Source organism: Letharia columbiana (assembly GCF_014066305.1).
Source record: "Letharia columbiana isolate WasteWater2 chromosome Unknown Sc0000025_s0, whole genome shotgun sequence".
Lineage (NCBI taxonomy): Eukaryota > Fungi > Ascomycota > Lecanoromycetes > Lecanorales > Parmeliaceae > Letharia > Letharia columbiana.
Window position 1 is genome coordinate 388,761 of NW_023501067.1, and position 14,891 is coordinate 403,651.

At 49.4% G+C, this 14,891-nt stretch overlaps 6 protein-coding genes across 6 annotated transcripts; 3 read left to right on the plus strand and 3 right to left on the minus strand.

Moving 5' to 3' along the window:
- Window positions 1-1,183: 1,183 nt before the first annotated feature.
- Window positions 1,184-1,642, minus strand: HO173_007613 (uncharacterized protein; the record flags this gene model as incomplete). Its single annotated transcript, XM_037309515.1, has 1 exon — window positions 1,184-1,642. The coding sequence occupies one exon, from the start codon at window positions 1,640-1,642 to the stop codon at window positions 1,184-1,186; it is 459 nt and encodes a 152-aa protein (XP_037163594.1).
- Window positions 1,643-2,363: 721 nt separating this feature from the next.
- On the minus strand, window positions 2,364-3,554 carry HO173_007614 (uncharacterized protein; the record flags this gene model as incomplete). The annotated part of the gene is made up of 1 exon (XM_037309516.1): window positions 2,364-3,554. The coding sequence occupies one exon, from the start codon at window positions 3,552-3,554 to the stop codon at window positions 2,364-2,366; it is 1,191 nt and encodes a 396-aa protein (XP_037163595.1).
- A 5,013-nt stretch (window positions 3,555-8,567) lies between these two features.
- Window positions 8,568-9,896, plus strand: HO173_007615 (uncharacterized protein; the record flags this gene model as incomplete). Its single annotated transcript, XM_037309517.1, has 1 exon — window positions 8,568-9,896. The coding sequence occupies one exon, from the start codon at window positions 8,568-8,570 to the stop codon at window positions 9,894-9,896; it is 1,329 nt and encodes a 442-aa protein (XP_037163596.1).
- A 127-nt stretch (window positions 9,897-10,023) lies between these two features.
- HO173_007616 (uncharacterized protein) lies at window positions 10,024-10,568 on the plus strand (the record flags this gene model as incomplete). Its single annotated transcript, XM_037309518.1, has 2 exons — window positions 10,024-10,103; window positions 10,154-10,568. The coding sequence occupies 2 exons, from the start codon at window positions 10,024-10,026 to the stop codon at window positions 10,566-10,568; spliced, it is 495 nt and encodes a 164-aa protein (XP_037163597.1).
- A 676-nt stretch (window positions 10,569-11,244) lies between these two features.
- HO173_007617 (uncharacterized protein) lies at window positions 11,245-12,275 on the minus strand (the record flags this gene model as incomplete). The annotated part of the gene is made up of 2 exons (XM_037309519.1): window positions 11,245-12,207; window positions 12,258-12,275. 2 exons carry the CDS (start codon window positions 12,273-12,275, stop codon window positions 11,245-11,247), a joined length of 981 nt encoding a protein of 326 aa, XP_037163598.1.
- Window positions 12,276-12,814: 539 nt separating this feature from the next.
- Window positions 12,815-13,513, plus strand: HO173_007618 (uncharacterized protein; the record flags this gene model as incomplete). Its single annotated transcript, XM_037309520.1, has 1 exon — window positions 12,815-13,513. One exon carries the CDS (start codon window positions 12,815-12,817, stop codon window positions 13,511-13,513), a length of 699 nt encoding a protein of 232 aa, XP_037163599.1.
- Window positions 13,514-14,891: the final 1,378 nt, after the last annotated feature.

The window sequence follows — 14,891 nt, forward strand, 5'->3', positions numbered from 1 at the left end:
GTACATTGGTAGCATGAGTGGTGTGTTAAGACGCTGGTGACATCGATAAGGGGCTATGGAAGGTATAGCTTAATCCGAGTGAGAGAATGTAGATGCGTGGGGTTCCGGGGTGAAGAGGGAAGGGGAGGATGGTCTCCATGCGATGAGTGAAAGAGTCTCGCCCTTATCATGTTGGATGAAAGTCGCCGACTACATTTCAGCGTCGGCGAATGGAGAATTTGGAATCGGGGACTCTTTAGAAAGAGCACGGGGCGGCCGGTCGAATGCAGCGTGTGAAGTGGAGAAGTACGATATAGGTATGGATGAGGTTGGGAAGGCGCAGGAGAGGTACTAGTACGAGATGGCTCTAAGGAAGATCAGGGCGAGTCTTGCACGTGAACAACATCGAAAAGGGCCGGCTGTACAGAAGTAATGATTCATGTTTGGCCATTGTTCAGCCAATTCGTTGTCGTCCCTGCCGAAATATGTGCACCGTTCGCTTGAGACTCCTATCCGATGCAAATAGACCTTGACAAGTGAATGGTCCACTCTTTTGCTCCGGTGCACTACGCTCTACTGTCCATCCATCTCAAAGCGCATCCCAGTTCTTGTAGTATCCTACAAGCTACTATATTGCCTCAACTGGACAAAGACTAGAGAAAAGGAGCCTCCGACTTGGAGGATTTACGACTGTGCAACGCTTGCCTAATTAAGTCACAACAACGCACAACGTGATGGCAACGATCAACGGAATCTCCAGGGCTTTCTCCACTCGGAGTAATTGGCTTGCTATCATTCATTGCGGCGTGACAGCTCCGGCGTATTACGCCAAGGCAGTGCGAATGGTCAACGACATGAACGACTCTCTCGCCATGCCTGGGACGAAAGGAGCAAGGCCCGAGAAGGGCTGAGAGGATTGAGCTAGCATCGCTACTGTATGCAAGTAATGCGTCTGTGGGGAAATGATATCATAGAATTACCTTACTTGCTGCAATTCAAAATTCCAGCCCCTTTTGTGAGATTCCCGCTGATCTCACCGCACCCCAACTCCTCCCGCATAACTAAGGCTGCACTCAAACAACCGGCAACATCGCCACGGCACTCTCCATATCGTCTCTCCCAATATATCGAAGCTAATGCTCTCGTAAGATACGCTCACGCTGCGTATATATGGGGTGATCGACCACGGTGATTTTGTCAGGGTTCACGTATGATAACACAGATATACGCTCAATGGACGAGAAGACCCTATCAGGTACCCCGCCATGTACACGCAAGCCGGCGCAAGGGTCTGTAGGACCCTACAGGTCTGGTTGATCGGGGCTACGTTCCACACTCTGCTAGCAGTTCTCGGAGCCATCATAGAGACGGAAACAGGCAACTTGAGACTGACACAGTACTTCGAACATAGTTTCATTACGTGTTCGAGGGCCGATCCCCTCGCGCTCATGTCGTTCCCGTCAGCTGGCCAGATGGGTGCTTGGATGTTGACAACCTCGTCCAATTCGTCTCGAATGCCGTCTTCGATACGTGTCCTCGGACGGTGCGTCAAGAGGCCATAAGTAGCACGTATATGATGACTGTCGGCGCGGCCTATCACTTCATGAATCTCCCTAGGAGCTCTGCCATGGCCCGCGGAAATCGCGAAAACATCATATCTCATGGCGCGCGAAGTTTGGCAGTGGGCCTTGTCAAGAGATCGTTCAGAAGTACTGGAAAATCTCCAGATTGGTTCTGTGGTAGATGTCTTTCAAGGGGTTGTGGTCGAAGTAGGTTTGCTTGTCGTTGGGATAGTCGAGATAAGAGGATAGCTGGGCGGTGTTGTTGTCAACTTGGAGTGGATTAGCGAAGATACTGAGCAGGGAGGCCTTCCAAGATAGGATAAGCAAAAAGAGATACACGTTGGCTGAGTTGTTGCACAAGAGTCTCAAGTCTGTTGGCAGGAAAATGAGGTCGAATGATCGATAAGGATACAACGGGCGCGAATACAATGCATGAGCGCAAATACCTCTGTGAGACGCGATCATTCTCCTCCTCGAATGTGTGTACAGGGGTTAGCTAAATCCTATGGCATAAGTTCGTAACTCAGTCAGAATTTTCCCAATGTTACTGGGTACTAGCTAGCCAACATAAGCCAACACTCGGATGCGCCAGCAAAAAGTATCAAGGTAAACGCAGACTTTAACGAGGAATCCGAAGTACCAGAGAACATAAAGTAAAGTATTTCTACCCTCATGTGTCTGCAATATTCCAACTTTTCTACTGAAATTGTAGGTCATGTCTGCGCCATCCTCAGCTCCTCTTCTGCGATTCCCTTCTAGTCCATTGAGGTCTCCCCTTGCGAGGAATCTAAGCCTTGCAGAGGCCACTTCTCTACCTGTTCTTTATTCTCCGGGAAATCCGTTTCTCAGGTTCTCGTATTTCGACTCCGGATATGTCAATGTGTTGTTACTATGATCCATGTGCTCTCTTCCGAATACCGAATTCACCGCTCCGATCAAGCTTTCTGCGCCAGCCTTATCCCCGCTACTCTCCCACCACATTGCACCTCCAAGCCCCTGCTCCTTGACGAAGCCAGCCTTGTACTCAGCCATCTGCCTCGTATCATAGCTCACCATAAGCTTCTTCTCCGAATCATAGCTCCAACTCGCGCCTATTGCACGATCGATCTCTTCACGTGCACTGGGGTGAGGCAATGCTTTGTAGTCCCAAACGCCTTGCTCCCAGCTACCCTCTCCTGTGCCAGAGGAGGGCCTGCCAGGACCATCCGTCGAGGTGAAAGCTCGGCCGTAAAGCGGCATGCCCACAACCATCTTCGACTTGTCAATTCCTTGATTTACATAGTAGTCGAGCGCTCCCGAAGTCGAAAATGGCGTACTCGCGGGGTCGTTCTTGCTCGGGAAAAGATTGGCTTGGTGTCCAGCATTTTTGTCCCACGAACCAGCGTAGTCGTACGCCATCAAGTTCCAAAAATCGAGATACTGGTCCATGGCTCTGAGATGCATCTTCTCATAGTTTTGAGGACCAGCTGGACAAGCTATGGTGAGCAGATACTTGCCTTCCTCGTGACTTGACCTGCCCGAGTCAAGAGCGGCTCGAGTCTCTTTGAGTAAGTGGACAAAGTCTTGTGCTTCGCTATCGCTTTTGGGATATTCCCAATCAATGTCTAGCCCATCGAATCCTAGATCCTTGACTAATTGCACCGCAGACTTGGCAAACGTCGCTCTTCCTGCTACAGTGGAAGCTGGCTGCGCGAAATTAGAGGAGTATGTCCATCCGCCAATTGAGAGAAGGACCTTAAGATGTCGATTTCTCTTCTTTAGTAGAAAGAGCTGTTTGATGCAGCCATAGACGTTTGTCCCAGAATCATTCCAAGAATCGCCTGGATAGCGCTTGTCTGTGTCTGACCAAGTATCAGTGAGATAGACTTCACCGCTATCGGGCCGGACGTTCGCAAACGCGTAGAGAATGTGAGTGAGCTTGTCAGCTGGGAGGTCTTGTGGGTTGTGACATCGTCCATAGATGGCCCAATTCACAAAGTATGCAACGGCTTTGTACCCATTTTGGCCTTCCATACTGGCTGCAAGGTAATTGGGACTAGCCTTTGGCTCAGCGCTTAGGTCGAATATTTCTTTGAACTGAGGGAGCAGATACTTTGTGAATAGCAGAGGAACAGTGACTAGGCCGAAGCCAAAGCATAGATAGATAGCGAACAGTCGAGCCAGGATGACGGGGACGAAGGATTGAGATCAGGCTCAGAGGGTTGTTGGTAAAGATGCTAATTTCGGCATTTCGGCCGCCGAGGCTTGGCATATATACGTTTGACCATTACACTGGTCATGCAAGCACTTTTTCAACATCTACTTTCTCATCAATCTGATAAATAGAAACGTAGGGGGTACTATTCAAAAATACCACTATTAACTTAAGTTCCTTGAGACTACACTACCGTCCCATTGTCGATTCAGAGACTTGTATAAACCGAGCGAAGACAAGGCCTAGCCGCCATTCCCGGCCCATGCACATGGCACCCATGAGAAGATCTTGAAGAAAGCAGCCAGCACTAAAGTCCTTGCACCATGCCTATAACCCTACCTATGTCCTGTCTTGGTCCGTATACCACCTCTGCTTGTACAGCCATATCACAGCCAAAGTCATTGTGTTGATGATGCACGATTGGGTGTAGACGGAATGGAAATATTTTTTTCTTCGGCCAAAATGTGTTCAGAAAGAGGCGACGGTAGATGCCCATAGAAAAACTCGCTAAAGGTACTAGAAAGGCATGTTTGCCAAATTTACCTGGCTCACCGATGCCCGCTTTCTTGGCCTCTCGCAGTCAACTGGGGACCGGTCGCAGTCGCATACGAATAGAGCTGAAACTTGCTCTTTATCTGATAGACTGAACACCACCGCGCTTGAAAACGTGCAGCAGCTGGTGACAGAGTAAATCGTGAAGCGTTAGCAATATTTTTCTTCGTCCCCGCCGACGAGATCGATCATGCTCATGCGATGTCTGATTATAATATGAACACTACGATTCTTGCGGAGCTTAATGTTTGGCTCGTCAACTGTTGAGTCCGCAGAGACTAGTCGAGATGGCTATTGCTCGCTGGAATCAGTACGAGGCGTTGCTGATCGTGTGTTGCGGCTCTACCAGTGGAAGAACCATTGGTCGAGCGTGCTCGGATCATGTGCAGAGGGTGACACTATATGCTCTCGTACGACCAAGGAACCTTTTGTTTTCAGCTGTTTAAAGACATGTCAATGCGTGTCTTGGATGAGCCGTCATGAAAAGGACTGAGTAAGTCGAAGACAGCGCGCCTTTTCCCGTATCTATTGTAAAACGCTGAAATTGCGGAATGGAGATTATCGAGGGAAGCCCATCTTGTGCTTTTTCCTTTGCGCGAATCTATAGCATGTGCAACTTTCGACCTCGGCTGAGCTATAAACCTAAGAACCTCCGATCAGAACCCTTAGCCTTGCTCCCTCCTCCGAGTGTGGGTGGGGTTCAGGCTAGCTCTACTCATATTTGCAAGCATCTTCACTGATCAGCGCTGGAGATGATGGAGCAGGGTACGAATTGCACCGACTGGTGCAGCTAGCGACCCGAAAATGGCTAGACATGCAAGGTGTGACATCAAAGTGGGAAGAAAAAGCATTGTCAGTTGTTGCAGACATGTTTCCGACCGGTGCATTCGAAAACTGGACGACATGTGAATCTCTCCTGCCTCACGCACAAAAGGTTATTCAGTACGGAGACGCAAAGGGAATATGTACAGCAAGGTATTTGAACCTTTTGTCGAACGAGGCTCACTTTGATTGCTGCAAGGGCGGTATGAGATGGCTTGCTTCCGGATTTCAGCTGCTGTTGATGTACGAAAGAAAATCCTTGGATCGGATGGGGTCAAAGGACGCTGGGAGGAAGCAGAAAAGCTACACGTAAAAGTATTGGAGGCGAGAAGAGGAATCGTGAAAGCAGAGCATTCAAACACACTGGACAGCACAAAAAACCTGGCAATAGTATATAAGAAACAAGGACAGTGGAAGAAGGCAGAGAAGCTGCATTTGCCAGTATCAAAGGCTAGTAAAAGAGTGCCTGGAGAAGAGGATCCAGATATATTAGGCAGCATGGAAAACTTGGCAAAACGAAGTCGATGGAAGGAGGCGGAGGAGCTGCTTATGCAAGCGTTAGAGGCGAGGAAAAGAGTGCAGGGAGCACAGCCAAGCCATTGCATTGATACAAAACGTTGTTGATTTACGCAAAAGGATTATCGGTGCAAATCATCACAAGAGCGGCCTTTTATTTGCAAGACTGGTTAAATACTTGATGTCCAGTCCGATATATAGACAGTTCTATTTCTACCGCTCACGTCATTGCAACTGTTCTAAGCTGGTCTCTCGGCAAGATAACCACGATCTCTCTCGGTGCACAGCCGAAACCGTACTGCGCGACTGACAAAGCCTCTTGCTATGGCCCAATAGTTGCCCACGCACACAGTGCATCTCTCTCGCGGCAAAGGTACTTCAAGCACCTCTAGACATTGAACTCTGCACTCTCATTACTAGCTATTGAAACTTGTAACATTCGTCACGGCACAGGCGAGCAGACTTTAGAGGATCTACCAAGTCAGAAGACGAGACTTTGCTAGAGCTGTTCTCCAACGCTTAATCATTTTGAGCTCGGGTTCTAGAATTTTAGATAGTATAGATGTGTCGTCGTCTCTCCTGCGCTGTTACATTCAGAACATATGCTAGCTAAAATTCAACAACAGTGGCAGTTCAAGACGCCATCCTTCGCCAAGGCGTCAACCCATCATTCAGAAAGAGGGTCAAGCTGCTACGCCGTGAACTGCTCTGATATGGTCTATCCAGAACTTGCGACGAAGATGCGGCATCCGCCCGAGATCTCTATATTGATTGCATTGGCTTTAAAAATTAACGTCTTGGCAGCACAAGAAGACGAAAAGCATGCGTCTTTCGAGTCACCCCACCCTAAAAGAATGTTCGGATACAAGATATTCATAAGAGCGCGCCATCGCCCTTGAGCCCTGTCGCATAGCTCTGCTCAGACGGCCTCGGAGATACCTTCTGCCCAGGCCATAACCGTCCACCACTCTCGAGCGTCAACAATCTGCAGCCATCAGATGTGCTTGGGACGGAGTCCGAGAGATCGGTGGCATGAAGCATTGAGTACCCCAGATAGTCACACCACCGTGTGAAATCGGAATGAGAAAATGCTTGAGATGTAGAAGAGACGCAAACAGCGCCTTCAACAAGGATGATGATACAGGTGGAAATGTAATGATGGTGTGGTCGCAAGAAGATCGTCGACTTCTCGACCTGAAAAATTCCCTGGCATCGCACCCAAAGTCGGAGATGCTAGAACCTCAACAGGGCTGATAAAGTACTTGTCATATCAGGCAGTTCAGAAGCTTAAAAGTACAAAAGAATCGCTTTATCTTAGGAACATGTCGGATATGTTGTACTTCCCAGTGTATTGTGATTGCTATCTTAAACACCTTCCAAAAAAGTTGTCCCTCACTCAAACCCAACAAATTTTCGTATGTCGGTGCTGCTGTTTGGATGGCGTACCCTCTGGAAAACGCATCATCGCCTCTCTCGCTTGTGAGAGAGTATCATTGGTAGTGCCATCCTGGTGGGAATAGAACCTACTACCCGCCGCCGCTGAAAGAGAAGACCAATCGTCAGCCTACAATCGAGTAGCTATGTGGAGATAAGTTTCAACGGTGGCATACGCTTTTGGGAGGTTGAGAGTCCACCACGTGCCGTCAGCGCGTGGTCAGTGTCTTGAAAGGAGTGAAGCGGACACGGTCGCTGGTGAGTGGCAGCTGCATGAGACCATCAGTGCCGCACTTCTGACTTGATCATCTTGGGGCTAAGCTCGAGCTTACGGCCGCATGAGACTGGCCGTGGTTGGCTCTCTTGACTAACCCATTTGCAGCATTCGGAGTCAGAGGGGTAGCGCTGGCCTGAAATGCAACCAGAAGGGCCACTCGGAGAGTGCTGATAAGGCGGAGTGTGTAAGAAGTCTCCTTTCTGTATTTCCAGCCTAATCTGCAGAAAGGGGATCCGAATGCTTTAGATGAATAAGGGTGTTGGAGGAGTTCTCCTGCTGTATTTTGAGACAATTTCGCAGAATATGAAGTCGACAGCATCAATAGCCAAAGATGCGAGAATTTTTCTTCGATCGATCTGAGAGGTGATACTTGCATCACTTTGAGGGCTATATATGTATCGAAAAGAGGTGTACACATATGAGGTCGATAGCTTTTTGGATGATGAATTCCATTTGTAGGTCGAAGTGACGAGCAAGCCGAACGATACAATAGATACAGCCTTCAAGGATGACCATCGTGATATCCCGTCTTGAATATGCTCACCACGCTCCCTTGACTCTAGCCTAGGTCTTCTGGCCCCCTAAGAAACCTATGACAGAATCCATTGAAATTACCACTACGAACTCATCCAGCGGATATCTGAACGTGCTTTTGTGTAGCTTTACATCTTGTTATGCGGCAAAGAAAGCCTACAACAGTTTCTTGGCTTCCTGAAGACCGGCTCCCCCTCATCCACCACTATCATGTCGCAATTTTAGCTCAATCACCGCATTCAGGATTTAAGGATTGCTGGCATGAAATATCGCAAGCTTTGCTGGTTTCGTATCATCGTTGCATTGTTGCTCGGTGTAAGTGCAGCTGAGAGGCAGTTTTGGTCGAATCATCCATCCGCAGTCAGGATCGAAAAATGGCCAGGATGACACGGTGCACGGTTTGCTGATAGTTCTTTGAACGAATCGCAACGGTGCATATGACGAAGACTGCCGTGTGGTCACTGGTAGGTAGCCCCTTACGATCCCTCGTCTACTCTAATCCGGCCCGCATGCCGCTGTCACACCGGACTTTACCGTATTGAGTACAGTAGTCCGAGCCGCTTTTTGGCAGACATCGGCCAACATCGCGCAATTTCACTACAGTGGAGAGCGGGCGGAGCCCAATTAATTGCAAGACCAACATCTTCCTTTTCAACAAACACACCGACGTGATGAACCTCTGCCGTACAGCAACCCTATGCTGACATTGGAATGCCTGAATGGCTTGACTACAAGACAAGGCATCGAGGAGAACAAGACTCATTTCTGGGGCAATGACCCCTCCATTCTGCTCAGACCGGTCGAAACCTCTGTCGCAGACTTCACCGTTGGCAGTGGCGTCGACATATACACGTCAACAGTCCTCCCAGCCCTCGAGTCCGCCCAGTACGAGATCCTCTTCGTCACATGCTTCTGGGCCCATTCGGCATCTTTGAAAAAACTCTGCTCTACACTTGTTAAGCTCTCTGACAGGGCTCACTCCCAATCCACGAGCACACCCAAGCTACGAGTAAGCCTCTGCTTCTCCTCCCGCTCGTTGACTCAAAAGCTCTTTTATGCCTCCTCCGCAACCGGCTACGTATACCCGCCATCAAAATGGCGCTCGCTCGGCCTGCCGCCGCCAGAAGATCTGGAAGGGTTGAATCTACAAGTCAAAAGTCACTTCGTTTTACCCTTCAGCGTCATGCATCCTAAATTCGTCGTAATTGACCGGCAACGAGTCCTCCTACCCAGCTGCAACCTTAGCTGGGAGAGCTGGCTTGAGTGCTGTCTACCACTGACTGGTCCCATCGTCAATTCGTTCGTCCAGTTCTGGCAGCATACTTGGGGCCGCAATGACTGGGCTGACATCCCACCCACTTCTCTTCCCTACCGAGCATCCTCAGTCGTGACAAACCATACGGCTCTCTTCCTCCCATCTCCGCACCACCGTAACCCACATTTTCGGCTTCTGCCATTCACGTCTTTCGCGCCACCTCCACCTACGCCTCTGAACGCGCTTATCCTATATCTTTTTTCCCGGGCTCGGGACAGCATTGTTTTATTGACCCCGAACCTTACCTCTCCACCCGTGATATCCGCTCTCCTAGAAGCCATAACTCGAGGCGTCAACGTCACCGTAATCACGAACCGCCGCATGATGATACTGGAACAGCTTATCACCTCCGGTACCATCACAGAGCTATGTGTGTGGAAGCTTCGTCGGCGCTATGACAGAATGAGCCGCCGAAAAATGTCGCCATACCACTTCGAGGACGCGGAAAATGGAGTAGATGCTCGAACCATTGGTTTGTTACGAATAGGCTACTACTGTCCTACAATTGAGTACAAGAGGACGCATATCAAGTGCAGCATCATCGACGATCGGGTTGTCGTTTTGGGTAGTGGTAATATGGACCGTGCGAGCTGGTACACGTCTCAAGAGCTAGGTGTCGCCATTGAGAGCGAAGAAGTGGTAAAGGGGGTTTGGAAGGCCATTGAGGGGAGCTTTGAAGAAGAGATCTGGCGAGGCGTTGACTGGCTGTAAAAGGTAGCATCCGCGAAGAATGTAAAAGATTCGGCACACTCTGCAGCATTCCACCCTTTATGGCTAGATCATGCGGATGGATTTTTGTAGGCATCTGTCTAATTACATTTCGGTGTTGTAGGTCACTATGGCACTGAATCTCCGCGGTGATGGGATTCCAAATGTGGACAATGAGCTTGACGCGCCTGAGCTGAAAAACATGGGCCAGTAAGTCTGCTCGACAAAGATGGCAAGATGGGCAGCCTAAATTTGTCTAGATTTCTCACCAATCATACGGTCGACATCTTCTTTGGCACCGGACGAAAAAAATTCCATCTGCACCGCGACTCGCTCTGCGATCGATTGAACTACTTCACAGCCTGCTCTACAGTAAGATTCGAAGAAGCGCAGCAGAAGCAGCTCTTCCTACCGGATGACGACATTGAAGGCTTCGATCTTTTGGTGAAAGTGACTATACGGTGCACTCTGAAGAAGACTAGCTCAGATAACGACCTGCCGGTATATCTGGCCCTCGAGGTCTTCGAACAACACGCTATGTTTGGAGCGTCTTCAGAACGAAGCCACGGATCTCACTCTCAGATTTCATCGTACAAACACAGTAGTTCTTGGCTGACTAAACGTTCGATGTACACAATTGAAAAAAAGCGAAAAAAAGCCGAAAGAAAATGGTGATTTGAATCGGAGTGTCGGGAAGCTCGCCACAAGCCCCAGCTTGGATACGGTTCGGGCGTTTGCCCGGGGATTTTCACGTTGCCCATTCGGGGACGGGACGATCTGGTACGTCAGGTATCCCTAAAATGCGCCCTACACTGGTTCTCGGTTCCTTGCGGACTCTCATCCGGGTCTGCCATGCCATTGTTTGATTCGTCCTCCTGGTCCCCCAGTACCTATTGTATCCGCATCCTCAGACTAGTCTCACCGCACCCATCTATCAACCTGTAAATCGTCAACTCCCTGCTGTCTCCTCTACCAGGCGTGCGGTTTTCAAAGAGCCAGTGCTCGTCCCGAGCTTGGCTCTTCAATAAGTCCAGCTCTTTTCGGGTCATACCTTTCACGAGGCGGAGTATCAGGATCTTGTCGAAAGGAGGAGGATTTAGTGCTATCTTATAAAATTTATTCTTTTTGGCTCGCCTAATAGAAGAACCCATACAACAGGACAGTTTGGTGTTGGGGAAGATGCGCTGTTCGTAAGCTTTGAAATTTTCCACCTATCAGCGTAAGCGGGGAACTTGCGACGTTGGATTCTTGATATACCAGCTCGCTGTTTTGCATTTGTGCGCGGTCGAGCTGTATGAATCGACCACCCGTGACATTGGGGTCCTATCCGGGCGTAATCACCGCATGAACCTCAGCCATTGAGTACCTTCCACTCAACAGCCACCATGTAGTTCTCATGTCCCACCTGGACCTCCCATGTAGGTTCTCTTATGCCCACTATGCAGCCCACTTCGGCCTTTGTCTCGCCCCTCCCCTTCCCCACAAGCATCCATCTCTTGGCCCCACTCCTTTCCTGAACGAGAATCATCCCCTCATTCGGATCCTCCGCCCGACACTCCCCAGCTCTAAACCTCATATCCCAAAACTCTTCCTCACCTCTTCTTGCATGAGACCGATTGTGCACCTGCTGTGAGGTCTCAACGATCCAGTCTCGGACACTGGATGCAAGTCCACCAGGAATGTATTTCTGGCCTCGACGGTGAGGGGAGAAGAAAGCTGGGGTCGCCGTCGTAGGAGATGGAGAGCGTGGTGGAAGGATCAGGGGAGGTCTGGAAGGTATTGATGGGGTCCCGGTAGACTTAGGCCTTGGCAGAACAAAGCGTGGCTGAGCATGTGGGTTCAAGTCGTTATAAGAGACTGCCTCATGATCTTCTCCTTCTATTGTAGGATATGGAGGCGTCGTTGGAGGCGGTGATGGAGAAGAAGACTCGGAGGAGATGATGACTGCCTCTGGAGGATTTGGACGGCGGCGCTTCGATGTTGGCTGTGTAGGCCGAGCGAATGTAGATTCATCATTCTCCAGTCCCTCAGTCTCCTCATTATCAGATCCCGTCTCCTCAATATCTTCCCGACTCCTGTTCCGTATTGCGCCAGCCAAGTGGGGCCGTCTGGAGAGGGGTGAGGCGTGCTGCGTTGCTACCGCTGCATTCTCAGTCGTGGGCTTCTGGGTAGAGCTGAAATTGAATCTTGGCGCAGGGGTAAAGCGTTGAGATGAGATCGATTGAGGAGCTCCTTGCTGGAAGCGAAGAGATGAGGATGGTTTAGGTGCGGGATTGGCAGGTTTCGACGTGATGAAGCGGTGGGGTGAAGGTGTCTGCGCTGTCAGCCAGAGCAGGCTACATGGCGACGTGGCAGCAGGCTTACTATTGGAGGCGGCGCCATGGCCGACTACGGTGTACTGTTCACATGTCCGATGTGGTTTGGAGCAGGAAGTCGCGTGGGGGGGAGGATTCTACCACAAAAAGTACCGACTCAGCCTTACGAGATATGTTTGCAAATATTTACCGGTCGTCCTAGCGCCGCTCTGTTTCCATCATTCACTCCGAATCATTCATGTTTCGATCATGATGTTTGTGAACTTACAAGATCTCGATCTTGTCGCAAATATAGAGTAGGCTCTGAAGTCGCGATCACTTCACACATCTTAACCATCATGTCTCACCTAACCAAGACAATATCGCTCTGAACTGAAGTATTGAAAGCATCGCTCGACACCGTCAGCCATGACACCTGCCTGAATTTGGCTAAATATCGAAACGCATTGACTGTTCTCAAACTACAAGTCTCACACTCTACCAACTCCACCAGCTTTTGAGTCTCACAATCGAAAAGTCGTCCAGCACATCCACCGGGTGAGTATCCGCGCCAGACGAGCAGGCAGTGGAAATTTCAGCCCTGACAGTCCAGATAGCTGAGAAAAAATGTCTCAAATCTTCACCACCCTTCCCCTGGAAGTCCGCAACGAGATCTACAGCCATGTGTTCCACTACGACTCGATCACGCCTAAATCTAATAACACCGGCAAGCTCCTGCACTTGAATACACGACCTGAGCTCGACGATACCTTCTTGTTGTACAAAACGTCTGACCCGCAAAAGTTCCTCGCACTTCTTTGCGTCAATCACCAGATCTCAGACGAAGCAGCGGCTTTCTTCTACGGCAAGACAAATTTTCACGGCGAGTGGCGTGAGGTCGCAGCTTTTATCAAAGGTATTGGTGCTCACCGTAGAGACATGATCAGAAGCGTGGAAATTTCGCACCCAGCTTGGCTAGCATTCGCGTTCGACAAAGACGAAAACTTCGAACTGCTAAGCGGACTGCCAAACCTTCGAAGAGTGCGCATTGCTGCCTCTGTGCCCGATTTTACGCACCTGCAGAACGAACTCATTCGAGGTGGTATCTTGGAACTTGCTGGAAATTTTGACATTGGTGTCTATAACACCTGTAATGAAAGGAAGCTGAGCGATGCAACACCATCTGTTCCACAGTTTTACAGAGATAGATACGTTTGGAGCTGTGCTAGGGGTACTACTCAGTGGACGGGCGGAGAGCGCATTCGAACAATTATTGCTCAATTTCACACCAAACGTCAGTGCTGGGTCCTCACCGGAAATTCTTGAGTAGGCACCAGCCGTCATGTGACAGCTAGCTAAAGATGACTTGGGGCATGCATTCGAGAGAGAGCGATGGTAATGGCTCTTCATGTCCAAGCGAGCATCAGAGCAGTATATTTTCCTACGATCAAGACAATCTAGCCCAAGCGAACAACCTTTGAAATGGGTCTTCAAGGATAATAGGGAGATTGAGGTCATGTGGCAGAAAGATAGAACAGAAAATTGGATTACCTGGCACCGAGAAATACATTCGATACTCCACTCCTTCTATTTTTTCTTCACGAACGCATCTTGACTTGGCCCGTACCATAGGAAATTTGGAGGATAGCGGCCAATCTGTGCGACGCCAGGCAAGGTGCAAAGACCTGTGGTAATTGGTGCCATCCCAAAACCTTGGAGTATCGGTAAAAGCAAGGACCAGCACAATACAGTCCTTTGATTTGTGACTGCTATGATAAAGTTTCTGTCAGGATGTTGCAATTGACAGCCAAGACTCCGGTGTATCGAGCTTCGAAAGTTTCCTTCGTTCTAGTGTACTCGTATATGCCTTTTCTCCCATTCGATAACTTTCCGCCACTTGCCCTTCGATCACCACCTTGGTCTTTCACAACTCAACTTGTGGACATCGGGTGGTGATGGAAAACGCTGCCGACATTGAGGCAGACTTATCCTTCCAGCTTACAAGCTATTTCGGCACAAGGAAGTCAAGTGAAGAGCTGAGGGTCACAAAGCTAGATCCATATCCCATCGAACAATGAAGGAGGTGGCTCCAACCCAAATGGGTCTTCTCCTCCCCCGTTGCACCGCCTGAGTTTTTCGCAACGCGTCTTTTGTTTCGTGAACATTTTCTTTTCCTTTCTCGACGACCTCTTTTATTATTTCATTGGCCCACTCGTCGGCGCTGAGGATGACAGGTCTATATGAAACGGCTACTGGACAAAAGAGATCCACCGCTCGTACTAGATCTTCTCCCCCAAAACGCTGCCTCTTCCTTTTGTTCTGACTCTGCAATGAAACGTACAGCTGGCGCTAAGGGAACTTGGATTACCACAACGCTCTGTCTCTGCATTTTTTCATCTAGGCGAATTAGTCCGTCAGGGTCCGCATCTTTCTCTTGAGAAAGTTCGTGAAGCATGACAATGATAGCTCGACATATTGGAAGTAACTTGAAGTTTCAAATGTTTAGGCAAACACTCATGTACGGATCCCCAATTTCTCCACGTTCAAGATTTTCAAGAAGCAGAGACGCCTGATCACAAAGCGACCTATGTGCCTGTAGGATACCAGAAATTGTCGTAGGGCCAGTTGAGGTGGCGCGGATCGGATTCGCAAAGAAATGCCCAAACTCAATATTTGGATGTTTATGATGGAACCATTCCCCGTA